Source organism: Mytilus trossulus, chromosome 2 (assembly GCF_036588685.1).
Source record: "Mytilus trossulus isolate FHL-02 chromosome 2, PNRI_Mtr1.1.1.hap1, whole genome shotgun sequence".
NCBI classification, from domain to species: domain Eukaryota; kingdom Metazoa; phylum Mollusca; class Bivalvia; order Mytilida; family Mytilidae; genus Mytilus; species Mytilus trossulus.
In genome coordinates this window covers 77,114,497-77,141,651 of record NC_086374.1, presented here as the reverse complement: position 1 = coordinate 77,141,651, position 27,155 = coordinate 77,114,497, and the positions used below count along the sequence as shown (strand labels likewise).

Sequence of the window (27,155 nt, the reverse complement as noted above, 5' to 3'; positions counted from 1 at the left end):
AAGTTTTCGTCCCAACAGTTAAAGAATTAGGGGCCAAAAAGGGCCCAAATAAGCATTTTCATGGTTTTCGCACTATAACTTTAGTTTTAGGCAATAGAAAAGTATGAAATTTTGACACAAGGTTTATGAGTACAAAAGGAAGGTTGAGATTGATTTTTGGAGTTTTGTTCACAAAAGTGTAGGAATAAGTGGCCAATAAAGGACCCAAATAAGCATTATTCTTGGTTTTCCCACAATAACTTTAGTATAAGTCAATTGAAATCACTGAAATTTAAACACAAGGTTTATGAACACAAAAAGAAGGTTTGGATTGATTGTGGAGTTGAAGTCCCAACAGTTTAGGAATTAGGGGTTAAAAAGGGGCCCAAATAGGCATTTTCTTGGTTTTTGCACCATAACCTTAGTATAAGTAAATAGAAATCTATGAAATTTAAACACAAGGTTTAAGACCATAATGGGAAAGTTGGAATTAATTTCAGGAGTTTTGGTCCCAACGAATTAGGGGCCAAAAGGGGCCAAAATTAAACTTTGTTTGATTTCATCAAAAATTGAACTAATTGGGTTTTCTGGTATACCGAATCTAACCGTGTATTTAGATTCTTAATGTTTGGTCCCTTATTCAAATTGGTTTACATTAATGTCAAAAGGGTCCAAAATTAAATTTAGTTTGATTTAAACAAAAATTGATTTCATGGGGTTCTTTGATATGCTGAATCTAAACATATACTTAGTTTTTTATTATGGGCCCAGTTTTCAAGTATGTCAAAATCAGGGTCCAAAATTAAACTCTGTTTGATTTCAACAAAAATTCTCACATTATGTGGGGTTCAGATTCTTCAATATGCTGAATCTAACCATGCATTTAGATTTTTAATATTTAGGACCGGTTATCAAATTGGTTCACATTGAGGTCTAAAGGGTCCAAATTGAACTTTATTTGATTTCATTAAAAAATGAATTCTTGGGGTTCTTAGATATGATGAATCTAACCATGTATTTAGATTTTGGATATTGGAATATCACAAAGGGATGGTAAGAATTGTCTTTTGGAGTTATAGCTCTAACTGTAAAGGAATAAGGTGCAAAAAAGGGGGGTCTAAGGGTTTACAGGTTAATGGACAGTTACTTAAGTACAAAACATAATTTAAAAGCAGTGTAAAGTTGGTAATTGAAACTCATTTTAATATCTCACCTAAACTGCTCTTAAATTATGTATATTAGAAATTTGCCAAAAACTTTATTATAAATAATTTCCATTGGAATTTTGCCAAAAACTTTAGATTAATTAACTTCATTGGAAAAAAATGTTGCATTTGAGTTATCTTTCTTTGTCCAGAATAGTAGTTAAATTAACTTAAATCATGACTGTATGACATTTTATATTTTATGATGTATTTAAATGAGTAGAAATTGTTTTAAACTCCATAAGAAATTTGAATTGGGATCATTTTAGGAAGAAGGGAAAGGGGAAGGTGAAAAAAATTGGTGGGGTTCAATTTTTCCTTATTTAGATGTCAGAAATTAAAAAGAAAATTTCTTCAAATATCAAAGGATAAATATTCAACAGCATACTGAATTGCTCAAAGCAAAAAAAACATTTTAAGTTCATTAGACCACATTCATTCTGTGTAAGAAACCTATACTGTGTCAACTATTTAATCACAATTCATATTCAGAGCTGTATCCAGTTTAAATGTTTTGTCCATACTAGCCCCAACCGTTCAGGGTTCGACTTCTGCGGTCGTTTAAAGCTGCGCCCTGCGGAGCATCTTGTTCAAGGTTTTTTTTACTATAATTGAAGACTGAATTTGGTTTCATGGAATTTCTTTCTTGAAAACTGAATATTGGCTTAGAAACAAATGAAAATATTCGTATTCTAATCAGACTGTAGTTATTAAAAAAAAAGCTTAAAGTGAAATAGACATTAAACATTATTGCCGAAATTTACATACTTATCGATAAGTCTTATAATCATGCATGATTGAAACAGAGTTAAAGTAATGACCACTGAAGGTATAGTCTTATGAACGAAGCCCCCTTTTATATACCTTAGTCCAAATAGAAAATAGGATATCTACTTGTGTCTCAAATTCTTCATAGATAAAGAATCAATGTCATTGTCAAAACCAGTGACTAGTTAACAGCTCTTTATCTTTATGGTTGTAGGAGTTTGAATGAAAAACCGTTATTGCTGAGCCTACTGAGGGAGGGCATATCCTGCATTGTCCTTATATTTCTAAACACATAGAAATGAAAGTTATGGAATTATGCATAAAATTTTGTATTTCAGTTTGTTTGCTGACGATGGGAGTGCAGAGTTCTCTTATTGTTGATAACAAACAAATGACAGCATCATCATCACAAAACACATCAACACCACAAGCCAGTAGAATATATGCAAGTGTCTCATGGATGCCAAGGTAGATAATAATCATATAATGGTTCCACTTTCACATTTAATTTTCCCACTCCAAAAACTTCAATTAATATCTGTTCAAATGGCTAGCTGTAGCTATAAATGCATGGGTAATCCTCAGTTTTTCATTTCAAAATTCAAATTGGCATGGATATACAGTACTGCAACCAAAAAAGAAAGGAAAATTGATTTGCTAATGTTTGTTTACATTCCACTATTTTGGTTCTTGAAAAAAAAGAAATTGTGAATCATTTTATTTATTTTACTTTAATATTTATACGCAATTTTAATTTTTAAATTCCAATATTTACTTGTTACATTAATACCAAATATTATTTTCATTAAACATTTCTATTTTCTTCTCATAACATTGATTAAAAATCTATAAACATAATAGTTTATTCTATTGGATTTGGTGTTGTAGACTGCTGCCATTTGTTTGGCTTAGTTGCTTAGTGGAAGGTCCTTCAAACACTAAAGTGTTGTGTAAATTAAAGTCATAAGAAACCTCAAATTAAAAAAAATAATGCATATTTTTTTTATAACTCAATGGATATTTTTCATTATAAAACTTATGTACATATACTTTTTTTCTGAAGAAAATTCTTTAATTTATTCATATTTAGAAGAAGTTTACTTAATTTTATACAGGAAGCAATTCCCCCGACATATTTTCCGTATGCAAAGTGACCTATCTCGTAAAAATTCGGGGATCGCAATACGCATGGATATTCTTAAAATAAACTATTAACTGAATTTATATGTTAAACACGTGATCAATTTCTTTTTGTTGATTTTTTGTCGATTGTTGACAAACAGGTGACAATCGTTAAACTTCGGCTTCAAAACACCAACTTTAATTACCTGCAATATTTTCACAACAGCACTGACCGATTGAAAAAAATATTGATGATTATACGATATTTATACGAAAAAATGATAAATTCGTGCACAGAAGACTAAATTTATGATGTTTGTTCAAAAATTGGTAAAACATTATTTTTCACCGGTCACTCGTTTCTAATGACTTTGAACAGTATTTAACTAAATTCCCATACTGTTTTACATTCAAAGTCTCAAACTTTGAAAATAACTATCAAATAGAGGATTTACAGGCCATCTCACTTTATTTATTTGCTATTTACACATTCTTATTAGTTTATAAACGACAAGTTTTTATATGACCACAAACACTTTGCAGTTATAGATTGGTATTACGTCATCAGCGTCGCCCAAAGACAATAAATTTAGTATAAGTAAATAGAAATCTGTGAAATTTAAACACAAGGCTTGAAACCACAACAGTTTCGGAATAAGGTGCCAAAATGGGACCCGAATAAGCATTTTTATTGTTTCTAGACAATAACTGGTGGAACAGGTTTTGGATCTCTCTGAAATTGTAACACAAGTTTCCATACCACGAAGGATTGGCTAGGACTGGCTTTAGGGGGTTATGACTCAAACTGTTTATTAAGGAATTAGGGGCAAAAAGGGGGAAAGCAAGGGTTTCCTAGTTAATGCACACTTATTAAGTATTGGTCATTGGATCTTTATGAAATAGATAATGGACCATCAAACATTATATAAGGGATATCATTCGATTGATTCATGATATTTTACTGCATATAGAAGAGAACAATATTTTTGAATTACTTCTCTTTATTGAATTTGAGAAAGCTTTGATTCTGTATGTTTGGACTTTTTGCTATAAGTATTACAAATAATGATAGTGATATCAAAGGGTTCAGTGGTAATAAATTTGTTTGGGTATATTTTGTTATTATTTAAAAGAGTAATTAATTATAACCTCCCTTTAAATGGTTTTGTTATAAAGAAATGTTTATTGTCCCGAGGTAATTAGCTGTCAATTTATTTTTAGAAGTTACTAATAAGGTGGTACCTAAGTTAACATTACAGGGAGATATATAACTCTGTAAAATCAGCTAAACGTTTAAATCACATGGTTTTGTTAGGGAAATATTAAGCTTCTCAATGATTAAAATTAGTGTTTGTCAAATTGCTATATAACCAACCATTTCTTTCTGAGAAAGTGATTGGTTGAATTTTTTGGAAATTTTTATATTTTTTTCAGAGGGTCAAAGGAAATATTTTGTCAAAATTTTATGAGAATTAAACTAGCCAAATTAATGTTAGTGAAGGCGTTGGGTACCACCTTAAATGCTGTTGAAGGTTAACTATATTAAGTTAAGCCATGATATGTATGTCATTTTCTATTTTAATAATTTTGTGATGTATTTAATTGGTTTTTTTTTATGGTTGCAAATTCCATTGAAAATATGAATTGAGATTATGATTATATCTTGACGGAAATAATTTGTTTTTTTGGAAAAAAGGGGGGGGGAGGCAATTTCTGATTTCTGAACTTAAAGGGAAATTGTCTGTAAATAATTTGTATGCCCCACTTACGATAGTAGAGGGGCATTATGTTTTCTGGTCTGTGTGTCCGTTCGTTCGACGCACCGTTCATTCGTCGGTCCGTTCGTCTCGTTTCAGGTTAAAGTTTTTGGTCAAAGTAATTTTTGATGAAGTTAAAGTCCAATCAACTAAAAACTTATTACACATGTACCCTACGATATGATCTTTCTAATTTCAATGCCAAATTAGAGTTTTGACCCCAATTTCACGTTCCACTGAACATAGAAAATGATAGAGCAGGTTTCAGGTTAAAGTTTTTGGTCAAGGTAGTTTTTGATGAATTTAAAGTCAAATCAACTTTAAACTTAGTACATATGTGCCCTGTGATTTGATTTTTCTAATATCAATGCCAAATTAGAGTTTTGAACCCAATTTCACGGTCCACTAAACATAGAAATTGATAGTGAGAGTGGGGCATCCGTGTACTATGGACACATTCTTGTTTTTTTGCAAAAAAGAAGGGCACAGGTTTAAAAAAAAAAAGCATAGTGTATTGCACGAAAGCAATTCTAAGTTCTTTGACTACAGTTATTCCTTGTCAGAAACCTATAATGTTTCAAAGATTTAATTACAATCCAAATGGAGTGTGATTATTGTGTCCATTTTTGCCCCAACTGTTCAGGATTGGACCCTGAGTTTGTATCCAGCTGTGCTAGGCAAAGCAATTTATTTACACTACTATGCATGAATTTGTTTTTTAGCAGAATTTGGTTTTAACAATTGTTCTAGAAAAATTAATCAATATTCTTTTAAATACTTAGAAATTGATTGCTTTGAAAATTTATTGGGTTGTAAAAGCATTGACTGAAGTACATTCTATAAATGTGCACATGGTCAATGATTTGACAACCCATTACAAAATTACTCAAAGAAGCATTCAATGCAGTGAATACTTACAATTGCATTTTTTGCTAGGATAATGAAAACATGATTTCTATCTAGTTTTTCCTTTATTTACCTGTGCACTTTTCTGGGGAAGCTTGTGTCTTAAATTTTGAAATGAAGGTTTATTTCAGAATGACTTGAGATTGTTTTTAGCAAATCAAATAATATATTATAATGAAACACAAATGTAATGTTATTATTTATTTATGAAGTGGTAAAACATTAATTTGTTTGAATTATCGCCATGTTAAAGGATGTGCTGATTATTCATTTTTTTAAGGTGATTCCAAACATTCTGGAAGTTCATTTGAAGTTTAAGTATTAATAACTCTAGCTAGGAGTTACAGAAATTTTTGAATAAAGTTTCTTGCACAATTTGAACTCTATTTCAAACAATATTTTTTTAACCCCTATAAATGGAAAATGAATATTATTTTTAACAGCTTATAGATACTTTGGTACGATTAATCTTGGCAATTGCTACAATATTGTTTTTTTTAAAAGATCATCATTGCTAATATTATTTTATTTTGAATTTATCTATTTATTTTGTATTAACATAAATACCAGTTCATTAAGCAATGCCTTATGATTATTTTTTAACAGCAAAACAGATACTAAACCTTGGATACAGATTGATTTCCTCAAACCTAAACTTTTGTCTGGTGTAGTTACACAAGGTGATGGAAAATCTCAGAACTGGGTCAAAACATACCAGATCTACACAAGTATAGATGGCATCAATTTCATCCCATACAGTGACAGAACAGGGGACAAAACTGCTAAAACATTCAATGGTAACAAGGACAATGTCACCCCAGTAAGACATCTTTTCAACCGTAACATTACAGCTCAGTTCATTCGACTGTATCCCACAGAATCCTACACAGACACACCTGCACTCAGATGGAATGTGATTGGCTGTACTCCTGACGCACCTAGACCAAAGGTTCCACCACAGGGTATACCTACACCAAAACCAGGAACTGGGTTACAAATAATTCCAACAGCTCATCCAGGCAGTGACCAACAAGGAAAACCAACTTTAGGACAAAATACTGGTACAGGCAGCACAGCCGTACCTTCTGGACAAGAACAGTTCACACCAACACCTGCACCATGTAAGTGATTTAATATAAAATGTGCATATTTTGATATAATTGTCAGACCAAATGAATTTAATTCACTTCACTGGTAACATTTTTTATTTTTTGATTTCTTTCTTCTAACAATTACTGTATAAGGTTTTGATTAATATGAATTATGTGACTAGGCCAGTGTTGCAATAATAAGAATGTGCATTTGATGCATCATGTCTGTATGCAGATTTTCTTGTTTTTGTTCATTCTTCAAAAATTGCAATAATATATGCACACAATAATTTCTGAATTTTCATATACAGTATATGAGTTGAGCAGTGTAACTCGTATTGATACAAGTAATTAAATTCTTTAGTTTTCATTTTGCTTTGGTTAGTTTTCAAAAGAACCATTATCAATTAGGTGGATGAGACAGGCTCAAAGATATGAGTCATGTGCCTGGACTCACTATTTATTACTTTTGTGATCTTCAGTGGGGGTAATGGCTCTAACTGTTAAAGTATTTTTGGCCTTAACGGGGCCATAGGCACCAAAAATCTGGTTTTCAGACAATAACTTAAGTATAAGTGTGTAAACGTCTATGTACCACTAGGTTCCATACCACAAAAGAAAAATTGGATTGCATTTAGGGGTTATGGTCATTTTGCTTATGAATGAGAAGCCAAAAAGATGTAAAAACAAGCAATTTTTTATACAACTGCGAAATAATTTTGCGGCCATATACTGCTGTCATGGAGTCAATGTCAATAACTTAAGTTTCAGTTTATGGATCTCTATATAAAAGCTCAATACCACAAAAGGATGGTTGATATTGTATTTTGGGGGTGGAGGTCACTACTGTATAGGAATTAGGGGCCAAAAAGGGGCCCAAAACAAGCATTTTTCTAGGTTTTTTTTTGGGGGGGGGGGTAACTTTTTCCAGTTTGGATTTAAGAAATTTAAAAAAAATCTTCAAATATTATTTTTTTGGGAAAGGGGGAGGGGGGATAAACATTTTTTTTAGGGGGGTCAGATTTTTTCCTCAAGATTTTAGAAATTGTCAATTTTTCTAAAGAAATATTGGGGGTCACAATTTATATTACTTATTCTTAGTACATAGTCGGAAAACAAATTTATTAATTATTGTGCAACAGCACATGTACAGTATATATTACACAACAGCAAGAAATCTTCAATTGAATATAAATTAAAATCATGTAACCAGTTTCAAGATCTTTGACTACATTTATTCTGTGTTAGAAACCTATAATCTGTCAAATTTTCAATTACAACCAAATTCATACCTGTTTCAAGCTTGAACATTGTGTCCGTGTTTGCCCTAACTGTTCAGGGTTGCACCTATGTGGTTGCATCCAGCTGAGCTTGGCAAAGCAGTTTATCAAATTTTGTTAGAAAGGCTTATTTTTGGTCCATTTCAATGGGGTTTAATTAATCTTGAAACATTGGGTTCTTTGATGTGTTTAATCTAACCGTGTAAGGAGAATTTTGTTTATCAGCATTCTCATTCAAATGTATCAATCCACTTCAATAACAATTTAAACATTACCCATCTATGCTTTAAAACTTCCTCCAAATTGACAATTCTTTTCAAAGGGAAATAACTAAAACCACAATTTTAATTATAATCTACTTGAAAACACACAGCATTTATATCAACTTTTGATACAACTTCAGTCAGAACAATTGTAACCACAAATTCACAAATCAAATTATATAACATCACAACCACTTACAATCATGCCACAATTTCATCCTTTATTATTATCTTATTCTGCAAAATGATTTTAAAAATCTTCAGTTCATCATACTTTTAATATAGATATAGTTTTATTTTGAATTTTATTCCCACTTCATCATTCATTCCTAAAATTGCTATATTATCAATATTAATTTCTAAAGATTAACAGTTTTACAATGTCAAGAAAAATGAATTTCCTCCCCTTTCCCATCACCCAAAGTCACAATTTGTTGAAAAACTTCAATCATTACCTGATGACAAATAAACCTCAGCTACCATACATGTCCATATGTACCCCTCTTGTAGCAATATTTAAACACCAAAATATTATTAAGTGATTTAATTTTTGGCGTCTCATGTGAAATTTTCTAAGGAACTTTTTATAATTTCTTGCAATTTATTTATTTGCTGAGATCATAAGATACTAAATGCTTTAGAGCCAATTAAGAATTGTTTTCCAATGCTTGATTCACTGAAGTGTTTTTACATATTGGTTCTTATTTCTGTATATGTTATGAATCTTATACATGTTATACAATTTTAAAATAAGGTCAGTTATATGACTTCTTAATTTAACTGATAAATAGTAAATAATCTGCCAGTGTTCAAAAGACAGCATGAAAAACTAGAAAAATCCCATATTCCCTAAGACATAACTAATAAGTTTATATATATTAGACTTATTTTGTTTATTTGAAACTCTTTTGTCAGTGTGTGAGATTCCTATGGGATTGTCTAACAAGTTTATAGTAACAGACTCTCAACTTACATCATCAAGTAAACTCAAAAACTTCACTGGTGCGGAACGTGGACGAATCTACACTGAGAAAGATGGTAGCTTTACTGGTGGTTGGGTGCCAAGGTTTGTCTCTTGATATATTTTTTCCACTAAAAATCTTTATTTTGTTGTCCTCTTTAGTAAGACAAAATGTCTGCAATCCAATATTACTTTTCATTCTTAACATGACATGTGTTTATTGATGTTTTATACGACCGCAAAATTTGAAAAAAATTTCGTCGTATATTTCTATCCGTTGGCGTCGTCGTTGTCGTCGTCCGAATACTTTAGTAAAAATGAATAGAAATCTATGAAATTTGAACACAAGGTTTATGACCACTAAAGGAAGGTTGGGATTGATTTTGGGAGTTTTGATCCCAACATTTTAGGAATTGAGGGCCAAAAAGGACCCAAATGAGCATTTTTTTGGTTTTCGCACAATAACTTTAGTTTAAGTAAATAGAAATCTATTAAATTTTGACACAAGGTTTATGACTATAAAAGGAAGGTTGGTAAAGATTTTGGGAGTTTAGGAATTAGGGGCCAAAAAAGGGCCCAAATAAGCATTATTCTTGGTTTTTGCACAGTAACTTTACTTTAAATTAATAGAAATCAATGAAATTTTAACACAAGGTTTATGAACACGAAAGGAAGGTTGGTATTGATTTTTGGGAGTTTTGGTCCCAACAGTTTAGGAATAAGGGGCCCAAAGGGTCCAAAATTAAACTTTGTTTGATTTCATCGAAAATTAAACAATTGGGGTTCTTTGATATACCGAATTTAACTGTGTATGTAGATTCTCAATTTTTGGTACCGTTTTCAAATTGGTCTACATTAAGGTACAAAGGGTCCAAAATTAAACTAAGTTTGATTTTGACAAAAATTGAATCCTAAGGGTTATTTGATATGTTGAATCTAAAAATGTACTTAGATTTTTGATTATTGGTCCAGTTTTCAAGTTGGTCCAAATCAGGATCCAAAATTATTATATTAAGTATTGTGCAAAAGCAAGAAATTTTCAATTGCACAGTAAATCGGGGTCCAAAATTAAACTTTGTTTGATTTCATCAAAAATTTAATAAATAGGGTTCTCTGATATGCCATATCTAACTGTGTATGTAGATTCTTAATTTTTGGCCCTATTTTCAAATTGGTCTACATTAAAGTCAAAAGGGTCCAAAATTAAACTTAGTTTGATTTTTACAAAAATTGAATTCTTGGGGTTCTTTGATATGCTGAATCCAAACATGCACTTATATTTTTGATTGTGGGCCCAGTTTTCAAGTTGGTCCAAATCAGGATCCAAAATTATTATATTAAGTATTGTGCAATAGCAAGAAATTTTCAATTGCACAGTACTCAGCAATAACAAGAAGTTTTCAATTGCACAGTATTGTGCAACAGCAAGAAATTTTCAATTGCACAGTATTGCGCAATAGCAAGAAATCTTCAATTGCACAGTATTGTGCAATAGCAAGTATTTTCCATTGCACAGTATTGCGCAATAGCAAGAAATATCTAATTGCACAATATTGTGCAATAGCAAGAAATCAATTTGAGTTATCTTTCATCATAGTAGTTGAATCAACTTAAATCATTATTTTATACAACATACAATGTATATTGACTTTTACTGCCAACTGATAAATTAAAACAATCTTTACCATTCAGTGATAACAAGCATTTTATTTACATTTTTTTTTAACATTTTTTTACATTTTAATATTTTATGATGTATTTAAATGAGTAATTAGTGTTGCAAACTCAATTGGAAATTTTAATTGAGATCGGTTTTGGAATAAAGGAAAGGGGGATGTGAAAAGAAATTGAGGGGGAGGGGGTTCAATTTTTCTCATTTGCTATTTCATAAATAAAAAGATAGAAAATTTCTTCAAACATTTTTTTGAGAGGATTAATATTCAAATGCATAGGGAATTGCTCAAAGGCAAAACAAAAATTTTAAGTTCATTAGACCACATTGATTCTGTGTCAGAAATCTATGCTGTGTCAACTATTTAATTACAATCCAAATTTAGAGCTGACTCCAGCTTGAATGTTGTGTCAATACTTGCCAAAACCGGTCAGTGTTCAACCTCTGCGGTCGTATAAAGCTGCGCCCTACGGAACATCTGGTTTTAATTTATAAAAAAAGAAAATTCTCAATGCATATAGCGATATGTATAGACATTGATGAAATTTCTACACATGTTCTAAGAGAAATCTTTTAAACTTAAAAAATCATTTCTGGAACAAATTGTAGCTCACAAGTAATGTAGAATTTACATCCAAAGTTTGTTTTTAAAATTACTATATTCGCTAAGTTGAAATGAATAAAGTTAATCACTGTTCAAGGAGATCTTGCATGAAAGAAGATTGTAATAATTAAGAAATAATTCATGGGGGCTTGAATATATTGTGATTTTACCACGGGTTGGCCCTTTATGACAAATATTTTACCCTGAGCGATAGCGAGGGGTAAAATATCGGCATAAAGGGACAACCCGTGGTAAAATATAGATATATTCAAGCCCCCATGAAATATTTAGATTCCAATAGGACAATACGGCAATTCTTTTGGATCAAAGCGCTGTAGGTGGAGGCTGATATTTGCCGTTCCCTAAATAAACGCACCATTCTATTCGCGTAAAAGATTCGAACAAACTGAATAAGTGACATGCTTAAACTGTTTACAATAATGTATTTAGATAGTTTTGGATGAATTTAATGATAATTTACTCAAATGTCTTATATGTTTAAAAAAAATTGGCTTATATAACATTTTAGCATCGTGTGTGTACGTTTTCTTGTTCTGATGATTTTCGGTTTCACAAGCATGTATTTTCCCGTAAAATGCTTATATTCTGACGTTGGTGTTCTATGACGTCGGGAAGCTCATTCATTAAAATACATATGACGTGGGAGTACAATAGGAACAGCCCTAGCAATATTTTCATATTTTACAACGGATGTGTGCTCAAAGCGTTTGAAGGATGTCATGTTAGAATTAACAATATACTGTGGATTCATTATTATATAATTAACAATATACTGTGGATTCATTATTATATAATTAACAATATACTGTGGATTCATTATTATATAATTAACAATATACTGTGGATTCATTATTATTTGTTAGATACCAATTTTTCATGGATTTTGTGGGTACATGCAAACCACGATATCAAATGTTCAAGGATAACTAATTTTCTATAGGCTTGTATGCAGACCTCGGCAAAGCCATGAAATTAAATATCCACAAACATACAATTTTTTATTTATCCACGGAAATTGGTACCCACGAAAATAAATGAATTCAAAGTATCATAAAGCTGTGATTAATTTCTAACCATACTGAACAAGTATGATATTATCTGTTTTCAGTATCTTCAAAATTTTCATAATTTTGCATGCTTGTATGAAAGTTGTGTGCAATTGTCACTACAAGTATTGGTCATTTCTCATTAGCTCACCTTTCCTAAAAGGAATTGTGAGCTTTTCTCATCACTTGGCGTCCGTCATCGTCTGTCGTCGTTAACAATTTTTCAAACATCTTCTCCTCTGAAACTACTGAATGGATTTGGATGAAACTTAGCATGATTGTTCCTTAGATTATCTTGCACAAAGTTTGTGCTTCGATTTTTGATCCGTCAAAAAACATGGCCGCCGTAACTTAAAATAGAACATAGGGGTCAAATGCAGTTTTTGGCTTATTTCTCAAAAACGAAAGCATTTAGAGCAAATCTGACAGGGTAAAAATGTTCATTAGGTCAAGATCTATCAGTCCTGAAATTTTTCAGATTTTCAGATGAATCAAAGAACCCATTGTTGGGTTGCTGCCACTTAATTGGTAATTTTAAGGAAATTTTGCAGTTTTTGGTCATTATCTTGAATATTATTACAGATAAAGATAAACTGTAAACAGCAAAAATGATCAGCAAAATCAGATCTACATATAAGTTAATATGACCAAAATTGTCAATTGACCCCTTAAGGGGTTATTGTCCTTTAATGACAATTTTCACAATTTGTTCATCATATTTGCTAACTTTAAAAAATCTTCTCCTCTAAAACTTCTCAACTAAATTCAACCAAACTTCAACTGAATGATCAGTAGGGTGTATAAAATAAAGTTTGTGTTTTATTTTCTATTTCGTCAAAAAACATGGCCGTCATGGCTAAAAATAGAACACAGGGTAAAATGCAGTGTTTGGCTTATATCTCAAAAACTCCAGCATTAAGAGCAAATAAGACAAGGAGTTAAAGTATTTATTAGGTCAAGGTCTACCTGTCCTGAAATTTTCAGCCGAATTGGGTAACTGTTTTTTCAAGTATAATGCCCCTGAATTGATGATTTTAAAGAAATTTTGCATTTTTGGTTATTATCTTGAATATTATTATAGATACAGATAAAATGTATATAGCAAAAATATTAAGCAAAGTAAGATCTACAAATAAGTCAATTTGACCAAAAATGTCAATTGACCCCTTAAGGAGTTATTGTCCTTTGAAGACTTTTTTCACAATTTGTTCATCATGTTGACTTACTTTAAAAAATCTTCTCCTTTGAAACTGCTGTATCAATATCAGCCAAACTTAGGCTAAATGAGTTTCAGAGTATCTAGTATAAATTTTATATTTTATTTCCTTGTATGACAAGAAACATAGCTCCTATGGGTAAAATAGAACATAGGAGAAAAAGTTTTTTTTTTTGCTTTTAAAGAAAATAGGACGATTCAAAGAACATTTAGATAAATTGAAAAGCCAAAATAATCATTGATGAGAGATTTAACCAAAAAAATTAAGGTGAGCGATTCAGGCTCTTGAGAGCCTCTTGTTTTTAATATCTTATCGATTCAATTCAATTTGAATTTAAATCTTTATTACAAGAAAGAAAATCACAATAATTTATGCACACAATAATTTCTGAATTTACAGTATATATTAGTTGAGCAGTATAACTCATATTGATACAAGTAATTACATTCTTTAGTTTTCATTTTGTTTTGGGTAGTTTCAAAATTAATCAATTAGGTGGATGAGACAGGCTCAAAGATATGAGGCATGTACCTGGACTCACTATTTATAACTTTTGTGTTTTAAGACTGCAAAAAAATGATCATGAAATTCATTACTCTTTTTATATTGCTTTATTTAATTCAATTCAATCAAATTGAGAAGGGAAATAGGGAATATGTCCAAGAGACAACAACCAGACCAAAGAGCAGATAAAAGCCTTCATCAAATCTTTATTGCCATTACACTATTTATTTCAAGCATGTGTTACAACATAACAAAATAAAAATAAATAAATTATCAACAAGATCAGCAATACAAAACAAAATTAATATTTCAAAAGTCCTACTACATACTGTTTTGAAAAGTGTCCTAGTTTATTAGTCCCCTACCAACAAAGTCAAAGGGGACTTTAGGTTTGCCCTTTGTCTGTCCATCCATCTGTCAGTTCGGCAAATGAGTTTTCCACAATTTTCTTGAAAATATTAATTTGATATTTGGTATACAGTTTTAACATGATAAGTTGTAGATCAAGTTTGACGTCGTTGTCCGTTGACTTTTACAAAAATTTTCTTCTCTGAAATTTCTTAGGTGGATCAGGACCATTCAACTGCGCATTACTTCATGCATGGATTACAATGCACACGAAACGTATATGTGTCGTAAATTCGATCTGATTTTTAAAAATATTTTGATTGATTAGAAATATTAAATCATTGTAGTTATGTCCCCAAAAGAATAGTATCGTTATTGTGTGTAACTGTGAAAGGCTCAAAATGGCATTTCACCCATTTTCACAATTTCCCAACCATAATTTGGGATTTAGGGCAAAATACCGCTAAAATGGAAAAAAAATGGTCGTATATTGGTATCACGTTGGCGTCATTGTCGTCGTTTTCCTGGTCCGAAGACATTTGGTTTTCGCACTCTAACTTTAGTATGAGTAAACAAAAATCTATGAAATTTTAAAAATAAGGACTATGACAACAAAAGGAAGGTTGGGATTGATTTTTGGAATTGTAGTCCTAACAGTTAAGGAGTTGGGGGCCAAAACAGGTCCCAAATAAGCATTTTTCTTGGTTTTTGCACAATAACTTTAGTATAAGTTAATACAAATCTAATAATTTTAACACAAGGTTTATGACCACAAAAGGAACGTTTGGATTGATTTTGGGAGCTTTGGTCCCAACGAATTAGGGGCCAAAAGGGTCCAAAATTAAACTTTGTTTGGTTAATTTTATCAAAATATGAATTATTGGGGTTCTTTGATATGCCTTATCTAAACCTGTACTTAGATTTTTGATTATGGGCCCAGTTTTCAAGTTGGTCCAAATCGGGGTCCTAAATTATTATATTAAGTTTTGTGCAACAGCAAGAAATTTTCAATTGCACAGTATTGCGCAATAGCAAGAAATCTTCTATTGCACAGTATTGTGCAATAGCAAGAAATTTTCAATTGTACAGTATTGTGCAATATTGTGCTTTGTGCAACAGCAAGAAATATCTAATTGCACAATATTGCGCAATAGCAAGAAATTTTCAATTGCACAGTTTTGCCCAATAGCAAGAAATATTCAATTGCACAGTATTGTCCCGTTTTCAATTTGGTCTACATTAAGGTCCAAAGGGTCAAAAATTAAACTTTTTTTTAGTTTAACAAAAATTGAATATATGGGGTTCTTCAATATGCTAAATCTAACCATGTATTTAGATTTCTAATATTTGGGCCCAGTTATCAAATTGGTCCACATTGAGGTCTAGAGAGTCTAAAATTGAACATTATTTGATTTCATCAAAAAATGAATTCTTTGGTTTCTATGATATGCTGAATCTAAACATGTATTTAGATTTTGGATATTGGACCACAATAGGTAAATATCCAATTTAAAATGTTTAAGTTTTTAAGTTTAAGTTCTTAGACCACATTCATTCTGTGTCAGAAACCTATGTTGTGTCAACTATTAAATCACAATCCAAATTCAGAGTTGTATCAAGCTTAAATGTTGTGTCCATACTTGCCCCAACTGTTCAGGGTTAGACCTCTGCGGTCGTATAAAGCTGCACCCTGCGGAGCATCTGGGTTGATTTTATTGTTCTCATGTAGCTCAATTTATCTTATGTGAGGAATATTTCTTCAGTGTGTATTATTCATGATTTATTCTTATTTCCTAAAAATAATAAGGACATAGTTGTTGGTATCTTTCAGTGACACTCTGAGTATGATTCAACAATGATTTCATCAATCAAAGATAAAGGAGTATGTTCGATAAGGTCCTAAAATGGCCCACTTTTTTAGCGTAAATTTCAATTTCGGATTTATCGACCAATATGACGATAAAGTATAGCTAATACATTGACTAGCTACGATATAAACCATTTTGTTGAAAATTGTACGTTTCTGCGTTTCATTATGACGTCACAAGTTGTACTAATGTTGATTTTTCACGAAAAAATCAATGAAAATGGGTAAATTTCCATAGATTATTGGACAGGAACCATAGAGCGCATACGTCGACAACAAAGATCTTTAAAAACAATGTTTATGAAGACATTTCACATGTCTTATTTGAATCTTAAGCTTGTCGACGCCTGCGCTCTATGTTTCCTGGTCCTTTACTTGGTTGAAATCCAGCTGATTTTGTCAAATTTCACCAAAATCCCTTATCTTGACCTTTTTTGGATGTAAAAATCAACGTGTTAGTATTAAACTTTGACAAAAACTGTTCTGTTTAACTTTCTAACATGTCTTAAAGGCAACTTAAAACATGTATTGTCTTGTTACTATGAACTTTATAATTGGGGCCAAATATGGCCCTTACCGAACTTACTCCTTTGTCTTTGTCACAAGAATTCACTTAAGAATTGTCTATTTACAGTGCAGAAACATTTTATTATTAATTGTTGCAATAGTTGTTTTAAAAAGATATCTCCATGCAGAATTATTTTGTATTCAAATTTATGTATGTATTAGATAAAAATGTCCTAATGACAGAGCTCCTGATAAGAATTTGCTAATTAGGGTTTTTACTCCTCATTTAAATGTATTGAGTGGAATAGTTTTTTAATTTGTATCATCAGTTAAAGTTCACCCCTCAGGCACATATTGAATTGGGTTTTGCACTCCATTATTCCTGAATTTATTGTGTTTTTTTTATCATGGTTTTAAAATTGAGATGTTTACTCTGTTTGGGTAAAAATTGATTCATTGTCATGTGCATCACCATTTTAGTTCTGTAAATGTGTAAATTTTTTTCAGCATCGATTCATGGACAGTTTTATTTTACCCAAATTTAATATCATAAACAAAAATATTTTCTATGTAAGAAGCAAAACTGAGTGACTATAAATATGTGATTCTGATGATAATGATAGATGGTTGTTTAATGAGGGCCCCTCTTCAATATCCAGTGTCATTGCACACAGAGTTGTCTCTTTCTCCACGAGTGAATTAATAACATATGTGACATTTCTCTATTATTCAGAATATATGTCACATTTGAGAAACTTTAATAGACATGAGTCTGTTGTACAAAAGGTGTTTTATCTACCTCTTCTATTCCATGTTAAAAAAAAGAAAGTTTTATGAACTGGTTTATCCGGATACAAAATTTAGCAAGGAACAAATTGAACAATTTAAAGATTCAGACATTGAGTACCCCGTGCTGCCACCATTTGTAACTGCTCGACCTGACTTCACTTCGCTTACTATGGAGTTAATGTAAGAGAGTGGGAATACTTGAGTAGTTACCAGTGATTTTTGATTGGTGCTTTATTTTAAGAACAAAATACGGTTTCTTTAAATTTAAAAAAAAAAAAAGATTAATAAATTACACATAAGTTTTTTTTTATTTAGGGTAAATAATGCACTTGACAGCTGATAATATTATTGGAAATGCATAGTTTTGATAATCAATGGGGTTATCCTTTGAATGAATTGGTTTTTTTTAAAGCTAAGAAGGATAATTGAAAAGGGTTTTCTTTTGTTTTAAAAGTACACAAATACACAGCTTATTTGGATCTCTGTAATGGTTTAAGTAATGTATGATATTCTTTTTTTTAATTGAGGAATGACTGTAACATTTTTTCTGTCTATGAAGAAATAACATAAAAAATGTGGTGCACACTGAATAATGCGCGTAGCAGGTTATTTAATAGTGTGCACCACATTTTTTATGTTATTTCGAATAGACAGAAAAAATATTACAGTCATTTCTTATAATTTAATTCTAAATTCCATTTTAAACCGTAGAAAATCATGAAAAAACGTTGATGACGTCACTGTCAGATGACTGAATGATGTCTATGGGCTCATTACAAAAAAGCGTCAGCCAATCAGGAGACGCGTTACATCCAAAATTAAATTATTAAACGATATTCTTGTCCAAAATATTATAAAAGATACCAACAACTTTTTTTTAGTGAGAGCAACAAGAAACAATGGATTCAAGTGGACCTGTTGGCTCCTTATGAAATAACAGGTATAATTACTCAAGGTCAGTCTGAAAAACCTAACTGGGTTACAAAGTATGCAGTGTATTACAGTACAGATGGAGAAAACTTTATTCCTGTGCCTAAATCACCTGTAGATAAAGCTCCAATGGTTTTCACTGGAAACAAGGATCAGTTTACACCAATCCAGCATTTGTTTCCAAAAGTTGTTGCAAGATTTGTTAGGTAAGTTGTATTTTAAGTACCAACTTCTGCAACCTTGGCATAATTAAGTTCCTAATATACTGTAAAACATGGTGTTTTAAGTCATAACATGCTTATTGGTATCTAACAAAACGTCAGGCGGCCTTGTCTGGCGTCGTCATTCACTTTTACAAAAATCTTCTTCTCTGAAACTACTGGGTCAAATTTAACCAAACTTGGCAACAATCATCATTGGGAATAGAACATAGGGGCAAAATGTAGATTTTAGCTTATAATTCTGAAACCAAAGCATTTAGAGCAAATCTGACGTGAAGTAAAATTGTTTATCAGGTCAAGATCTATCAGCCCTGAAATTTTCAGATGAATCAAACAACCCAACGGACAACTGGTTGTTGGGTTGCTGCCCCTGAATTGGTATTTTTTCCGTTTTTGGTTATTATCTTGAATATTATTATAGATAGGGATAAACTGTAAACAGCAATAATGTTCAACAAAGTAAGATCTACTTATAAGTCACATGACCAAAATGATCCGTTAACCCCTGAAGGACTTATTTCCCTTTATAGTCATTTTTACCATTTTTTCTCCTCTGAAACTATTTTTAGGGTCAAATTCAACCAAACTTAGCCAAAATCATCATACGGGTATCTTATTATAAAATGTGTGCGGTGACCCAGCAAACCAATCAAGATGGCCACCATGGCTAAAAATAGAACATTGGGGTTAAATATAGATTTTGGCTTATAACTCTGAAACCAAAGCTTTTAGAGCAATTTTCAGATGAATTAAACTACTGGTTGCTGGGTTGCTGCCCCCTAATTGGTAATTTTTTTAAAGAAATTTTCGGTTTTTGGTTATTATCTTGAATTCTATTATATATAGAGACAAACTGTAAACATCAATAATGTTCAGCAAAGTAAGATCTATTAATAAGTCAACATGAACACAATGGTCAGTTGATCCCGTAAGGAGTAATTGCCCTTTATAGTCAATTTTTAACAATTTTCAAATTTTTACAAAATGTTTTCCTCTTAATCTAAAGGGCCAAGTCTATATAGATAGAGAAAATTGTAAGTAGCAAGAATGTTCTGTAAAAGTAAGATCTACAAACACATCACCATCACCAAAACACAATTTTGTCATGAATCCATCTGTGATCTTTGTTTGATATGCACATATACCAAGGTGAGCAACACAGGCTCTTTAGAGCCTCTAGTTGTAAATATTTGTGTTCTTCACTTAAACTTATGGGCCAAATAGAATTAAAGTTAGCCACAACTTATAGTAATTTATCCTGATTCAAAAATTAATAACATGCAATCGAACCAACATGGCTATCATGGCTAAAAATAGAACATAGGGGTTTACTATATAGAAGTGTATGGGAATATTTTTATAAAACCATTTCAAATGGTCACAACTCGAACACTAACTTAAATATTGATGAGGGATCTTCAGTAATTATTGTAAGACTAACACTGGGATGACCAGATCACGACCTACTTTTAATTAAACTACTGGGCCAATTTAAACCCAAATTGATCTTAATCATTATTGGGGTATTTAATACTATTTATTATGTTTTTAACCTTATTTGCATGGTTTCCAAAACATCAGTAAAAATCCAGGTACAGACTCTTGAGAGCTTCTAGTTTTAAAAAATCATATATATTCATTAAGCAAAATACATTTGTTTAGTATGAAGGGTAAAATGAGATTTGGAACCTGTGTGCAACAAAGATCATCCAATAAAATGCAATATGAGGTGAATTTCAAATGTTTCACTACTTTCAGTTTCCATTGAAAACTGGATCATCAACTTAATTCTCCATGAATATTAACTATTTCAGAGAGAGAAAATAAAAAAATAAAATATTTCAGATACTTTCTACAAACTTCAGTGCCAGAATCTGTCATTTTTTGTTTTTTATTTGCTCGCATTAACAATATAAACTTTACCGACTGTAAACACTAAAGCATTAAACACCTTGATTGCAGCCCTTAGTGAGATTTGGAAATCTAAACTTTTTTTGGAATCTCGTTTAAAAGGTCACCACTCGGGAGCAGTCAATTTTTTCTTATGTTGAACTGTTATACCACTGTCCCAGGTTAGGGAGAGGGTTGGGATCCCTCTTACATGTTTAACCCTGCCACATTATTTATGTATGTGCCTGTCCCAAGTCAGGAGCCTGTAATTCAGTGGTTGTCGTTTGTTTATGTGTTACATATTTGTTTTTCGTTCATTTTTTTACATAAATAAGGCCGTAAGTTTTATCGTTTGAATTGTTTTACATTGTCTTATCGGGGCCTTTTATAGCTGACTAGGCGGTATGGGCTTTGCTCATTGTTGAAGGCTGTACGGTGACCTATAGTTGTTAATGTTTGTGTCATTTTGGTCTTTTGTGGATAGTTGTCTCATTGGCAATCATACCACATCTTCTTTTTTATAAACCTATATATTGCAGAGACTGATATTTTCGATTCCACACTTTGTATTTATTACATACTTCTAAATTGCCATAGATAAATCATTAAGAATAATGGTTAAAAGACAACAGAAACAGGGAGAATACATATATACACAGTTGAGCATTACTAGTTCTTGTTATTGGGAAGACAGTCAGATCATAAACTTTTGTTAACCTTTTGAATGTTTTCTGTTTGTAGAGTATACCCATTAGAATGGCATAATTTGATAGGCTTAAGATTTAACCTTCTTGGGTGTCAATCACCTTCACCTAAGCCAAATATAAGAACAACACAAGGACCTGATACAATGAGTACAGAGACACCCAGTCCTCTGTCCTGTATGTACTGGACACCATGGGTTAACACTGGTACACCTGATAAAGTAGGAGAATATGAAACTGTCTACAACTTGAACCAGCTGGTACATTCCTGTGACAAGAAAAACATGGGCGCTATAGAATGTCGAGATATGGCTACTAAAATGTCACATGATAAGATTGGAGAGACAGGTGTCCAGTGTGATTTAAGTACTGTTGGAGGACTGCTGTGTAAAAACGATGCTCAGGCTGACCACCAGTGTAATGATTATGAGATAAGAGTTTTCTGTGATGAGTGCCCAACTGGTAAGGAGACATATTGTTTACTATATAAAAATTATGTAGTTATTTAAAAATTTCAAGATCAGTTAAAGCACATACATTATCTAAATATCTTTTATCTTGTAACAGTTTTAAGCATTTGACTTTTCTTTTCTTAACACAAGTTTTCTCCATTCCAAACTAAAAGACGAATTTTAAGAATTGGTCCTGCAGTGTTTCATAAAAAAGAATGGCCAATGTAGATACAAGTATCTGTGTAAAGGAGGGATAAATTGTACTTTGTAAAACTTACTCTGATTCAGACTTAAAATTCCCTGAAACTAACATTAAAAAGATGCTTGATTTCTTGATTGACAACATATCTGTTACATTTGGAAGACATGATCCTCACCAAACTCTGCAATCTAATAGGAACTGTGTCTCTCTTCTTGCTGACTTTTTCATTTATTGATATGAGGCTGACTTAACCTAGATATTTGAAAGTTTAAGTATTATCTTGAACACATCTATCTTATCAAACTCAAAATAAAGACTACAACAAATACACAGTTTTAAAGTCTGCCTCTCCATTTCTTGACTTACCTCTTGAAATTGACAATTAAGGTTGATTAAAAATAAAGATTTACAACAAAAGAGATATTCATGAGCATCATTCCCTATCCTGATTTCCTTAATAGAGGGTTGTTGCTGACAAGGAAGCTATTAAACCAAGAGTTCCTAGTGGTAATAAGTTGACCACAAGTAGATTGACCTTTATGGTATATCTGTATTACGTACAGATCATGAAGGATATATAAAGAAAAAAGAGATGTAGTATGGTTGCTAATGAGACAACTCTCCACAAGAGACACAATAACACAAAAATTAACAACTATTGGTCAACACCTTCAGTAATGAGCAAAGCCCGTACAACATTGTCAGTCTTAAAAGGCACTAAAATTAAAAATGTAAAACAATCAAACAAGGTTTGTATTTCTCAGTTTTCTTTAGTGTTATTTATCAGTTTGTTTCTACTTGAGTTTGAATGTCCCTTTTCATTCTATTCTTTATACTGCACCTTGAAGTTGTATCTACCTTGACATTTTATTTTATAGTAATCCTTGAGTAATTTTATAATAACAAAATGAATAAATTTTTGAGTGAAATGCCTTTTTAGCTCACCGGGCCCAAAGTGCTAAGTGAGTTTTTCTCATCACTTGGCGTCTGTCGTCTGGCATCTGTCGTCGGTAAACTTTTACAAGAACCTTCTCTTAAACTACTGGGCAAAATTTGACCAAACTTGGCCATAATCATCATTGGGGTATCTAGTTTAAAAAATGTGCTCGATGACCCGGCCAACCAACAAAGATGGCTGCCATGGCTAAAAATGAAATATATGGATAAAATGTAGATTTTGGGCTTATATCTCTGAAACCAAAGCATTTAGAGCAAATCTGAATTGTTGTAAATTTGTTTATCAAGTCAAGATCTATCTGCCCTGAAATTTTCAGTTGAATCGAACAACCAGTTGTTGGGTTGCTGCCCCTTTATTGGTAATTTTAAGGAAATTTTGCCGTTTTTGGTTATTATCCTGAATATTATTATAGTGATAAACTGTAAACAGCAATAATGTTCAGCAAAGTAAGATCTACAAATAAGTCATCATGATCAAAATGATCAGTTGACCCCTTAATGAGTTATTGCCCTTTATAGTCATTTTTTACCAATTTTTCATTAATGTTGTAATCTTTTACTAAAATCTTCTCCTTGTCAACTACTGGGCCAAATTTAATTAAAACCCATGTATTATACTGTTAAAAACATAAGTGCCAGGATGATAGAAAAAGATTATATATATCATTGAAAAAAGAAAAAAAACTACCACAATTAAAATTTATTTTGTATTTACATTCTGACATGAATTGCACTCGAAATTGATACAAATGTAGAACACATGCTTTTAAAAAACTTTCTTTTGTTAATCTACATCTGACATGTTCTCTAATGTTAACAGTTGCACCAACCAATCTACTAACACCAACTCCAGGTGTAAACCAGCAGGCTACACCCACAGCCTCACCAAGACCATGTGAAAACAGAACATTCTGGTCTGAATGGATAAACAACCATATGCCAAATTCAGTTGGAGAATCAGAATTTATGCTTCCAAAAGAAATTACAAAATTCTGTGCTACTGGCAAAATAAGCAAAATTGAATGTACAACACTTGATGGTACAGACTTCTCAGCTAGTGGAGAAATGGTCACATGTACATTGGATGAAGGGTTTAACTGTGATGCTTCTTTGAATGCTCCATTCCCATGCAGTGATTATCGTGTACGATATGAGTGCAAGGAAGTTTGTCTTGGTAAGAAATAATGTTTTAAGTTGTAATCTTTATCTTGAAATTTAAATCACAAAGACCTAAAAATATATACAATAGTGAATACTACATTAAAGTAAAAAGAATCTCAAAACTGTTTTTAACTTGCTATAAGAATGATGCATGTTACTTAAAGTCCTGTTTAAAAAATGACTATCACTTTTAGAGGGGGGGTCTGTTTGTGATTGTTCCTTTTGTACCCATGTTTATTAGTTTTATGGTTTTATGTTTTATTTAATATACCACTTGTATATATTTGCACATTGACTTGTTTGTTCTATGGTTTAAAGTCTGGAATTCTCTGAAGAAGAAATAAACATTATACATGTTATAAGCACAACTCTTTGACCCCATATCCTAGCTTCCTACTAGCACAAAAATAAGTTGCAGAGTAAAGAAGAGCAAAGATCATAATACTCCAAGTAACTGACGAAGAACATCTAACCCTCTTTTATTGAGCTCAAACTAGTTAACTTATTTATGTGAGTTTTAAGGTTTTGAATGTCACATTCTCCATGTGTATATAATCTGATTTAAACTCAGCTCACGAGTCCAATTTTCAGGCATTTCCGGATCGTAATGCACGTTTCTCCTTGTCCCCGATCTACGAATTGGTCCCATGATAACGTAGGTTTTAGAATAAGCAGAATACAAATATAATCCACGCAACTAGAATCGTCTTTACGAGAAAAAATGAAAGTTACAAATTCTGGAGAAAACAGTGTTCTATTTCAACAAGATAATGCAGCACGAACTAAAGTACCTTTGTTGCTGATTCTGAATGTTTTAAAAGGTAAATTTGAGTTACTGGAAAAGAAAACACTTCTACTTAGTGAACGAGTGTCAGTTGAGAATACACATACAAATACTGTATATATAAATCCAAATAGAAAATATTGTAGAAGTCAAATCAATTTAAATCTCGGAGATACAAAAATGGCTGCTGTAACTACAACAAGCTTTATAAAAATGACCACCTATCTCTTCCCTATTTGTAATGTGATTGGTCAAATCCTTATCTTATCTCTCTGTAGACAAAAATAGCTTATCAAAGTTTCTGCTAATATTGAACACATGATGAGAAAGGGTAACAGATGATGAGGACATGAACGTAATATGTATAAACTCCAATTTAATGCATTAAATTCCCAATTATATTAATCAGATACAGGGAATCTGCACAACTAGAATGACTGATTGATTTAAACAGTATACAATCATTGATTATAATGTATTGTGCCCAAAAAGCATTTGTTATTTTATTGGGATTTGGGGATACTGGAAATAAGGTCAGGGAAATTAGGATTAGGCAAAAATAAACTCGGGATTTCATGATTGGACCCACTCCAACGCCCCGTCTTAAAGCAGAATACATTCTATGAATAAGTCCTGCGTGTAAGTCCTTATTTGAGCGTTAGGTCACATGGTTACATTCCTTTTGGACATTGTGGTGCTCTTTGTTGTGATATTTTATATAGTTCAGAAGTAGTATGAAAATGATTGTTTCAATCAGTGAGTCTGTATATTTATATGTGTTTTTACATGTGTTTTTATGATAAATTATCAATCCAATATTAGCACATGAATATGTATCTGTATCTGACATCTCCTTATATTCATATTATTCTAGCAACTCCTACACCTAAAACAACACATTCTTCAGTTCCAATTTCTACAGGTATGTTTTTTTTTAACCTTTATCTTTTATTGCATCAAAAATGTTAAAAGATTTTATAAGCATATATTTCTTACAACATTTACTATTTTCCTGTAATAATAGAACATAATAGACTATAATATTTAATCCAATTTTACCAGAGAATATGTGCCATCCACAGTTTTTGTAAGCATGTCTATTTAAAGTCATGAATGAGCATATTCTTATTTCGTGTTGTAGTAGCCTTAATAATGATTACTACATTAAGATAAAATTCATGCTAGTTCAAAATATTAATTCTTATAAGTTGATAATAACACTTTTTGATCAAGTCCTTAATTAACACTTAATTAAAAATGTTTGAATTACAAGCTAATATTATTGAAAAAGAGCAGTACAAAACATGTATGCACCTTTAAACAACTTTGAATTACATATTGATTGATAGAAAAACCAACACACAAACAAGGAGTTACTGTTACCACAATGGAACCAACATTAGGAACAACACCAACACCTACCCAACAAAGATGTGTTGTGAGTAAGTGGAGTCCATGGATAAACAGAGACAAACCAGATATTGGAGTATCTGATCATGAATTTATGAGCCAAGAAGAATTGAAGAGATTCTGTTTTGGAGGGAATGTTACTAAAGTGGAATGTGCTGTGGACAGTGAAAATAACATCCCGTATTACAGTAGTGGAGAGAAGGTTGGATATTGTAATAAGGAGCATGGATTCTTATGTACCAATGCAGATAATTTCCCTATTCCTTGCTCTGATTACAAGATCAGATATTATTGTGAATGTGCCAATGAAACAGGTTAGTGTAGACACTACTTAAATTGTTAACTATATAGTGAAGCATAATAAATGTAAAAAATAATATAGAAAAAAATCATGAATGAAATCATATTTACCAGATTTGATCAAGTCTATGGAAGACATGTATTACCTGTATTTTTTATGTTTAGCTATCTATACTGAATCTTGAACATCAAAATCAAAAAAATAAATGGGTATGCTCTAAAAAAAACACGATGTGG

At 31.7% G+C, this 27,155-nt stretch overlaps 1 protein-coding gene across 2 annotated transcripts in view; it reads left to right on the top strand.

Annotated features, from left to right (window-relative positions):
- LOC134708034 (mucin-5AC-like) overlaps nt 1-27,155 on the top strand; it is a 221,759-nt gene that overhangs the window by 82,780 nt on the left and 111,824 nt on the right. For both annotated transcript variants that reach the window (XM_063568282.1, XM_063568281.1), the window contains 8 exons: nt 2,291-2,420; nt 6,344-6,858; nt 9,287-9,437; nt 18,789-19,043; nt 21,690-22,114; nt 24,084-24,437; nt 26,083-26,130; nt 26,558-26,932. In XM_063568282.1, coding sequence (XP_063424352.1) covers nt 2,291-2,420; nt 6,344-6,858; nt 9,287-9,437; nt 18,789-19,043; nt 21,690-22,114; nt 24,084-24,437; nt 26,083-26,130; nt 26,558-26,932 — 2,253 coding nt within the window. The remainder of the gene's footprint in view (nt 1-2,290; nt 2,421-6,343; nt 6,859-9,286; nt 9,438-18,788; nt 19,044-21,689; nt 22,115-24,083; nt 24,438-26,082; nt 26,131-26,557; nt 26,933-27,155) is intronic.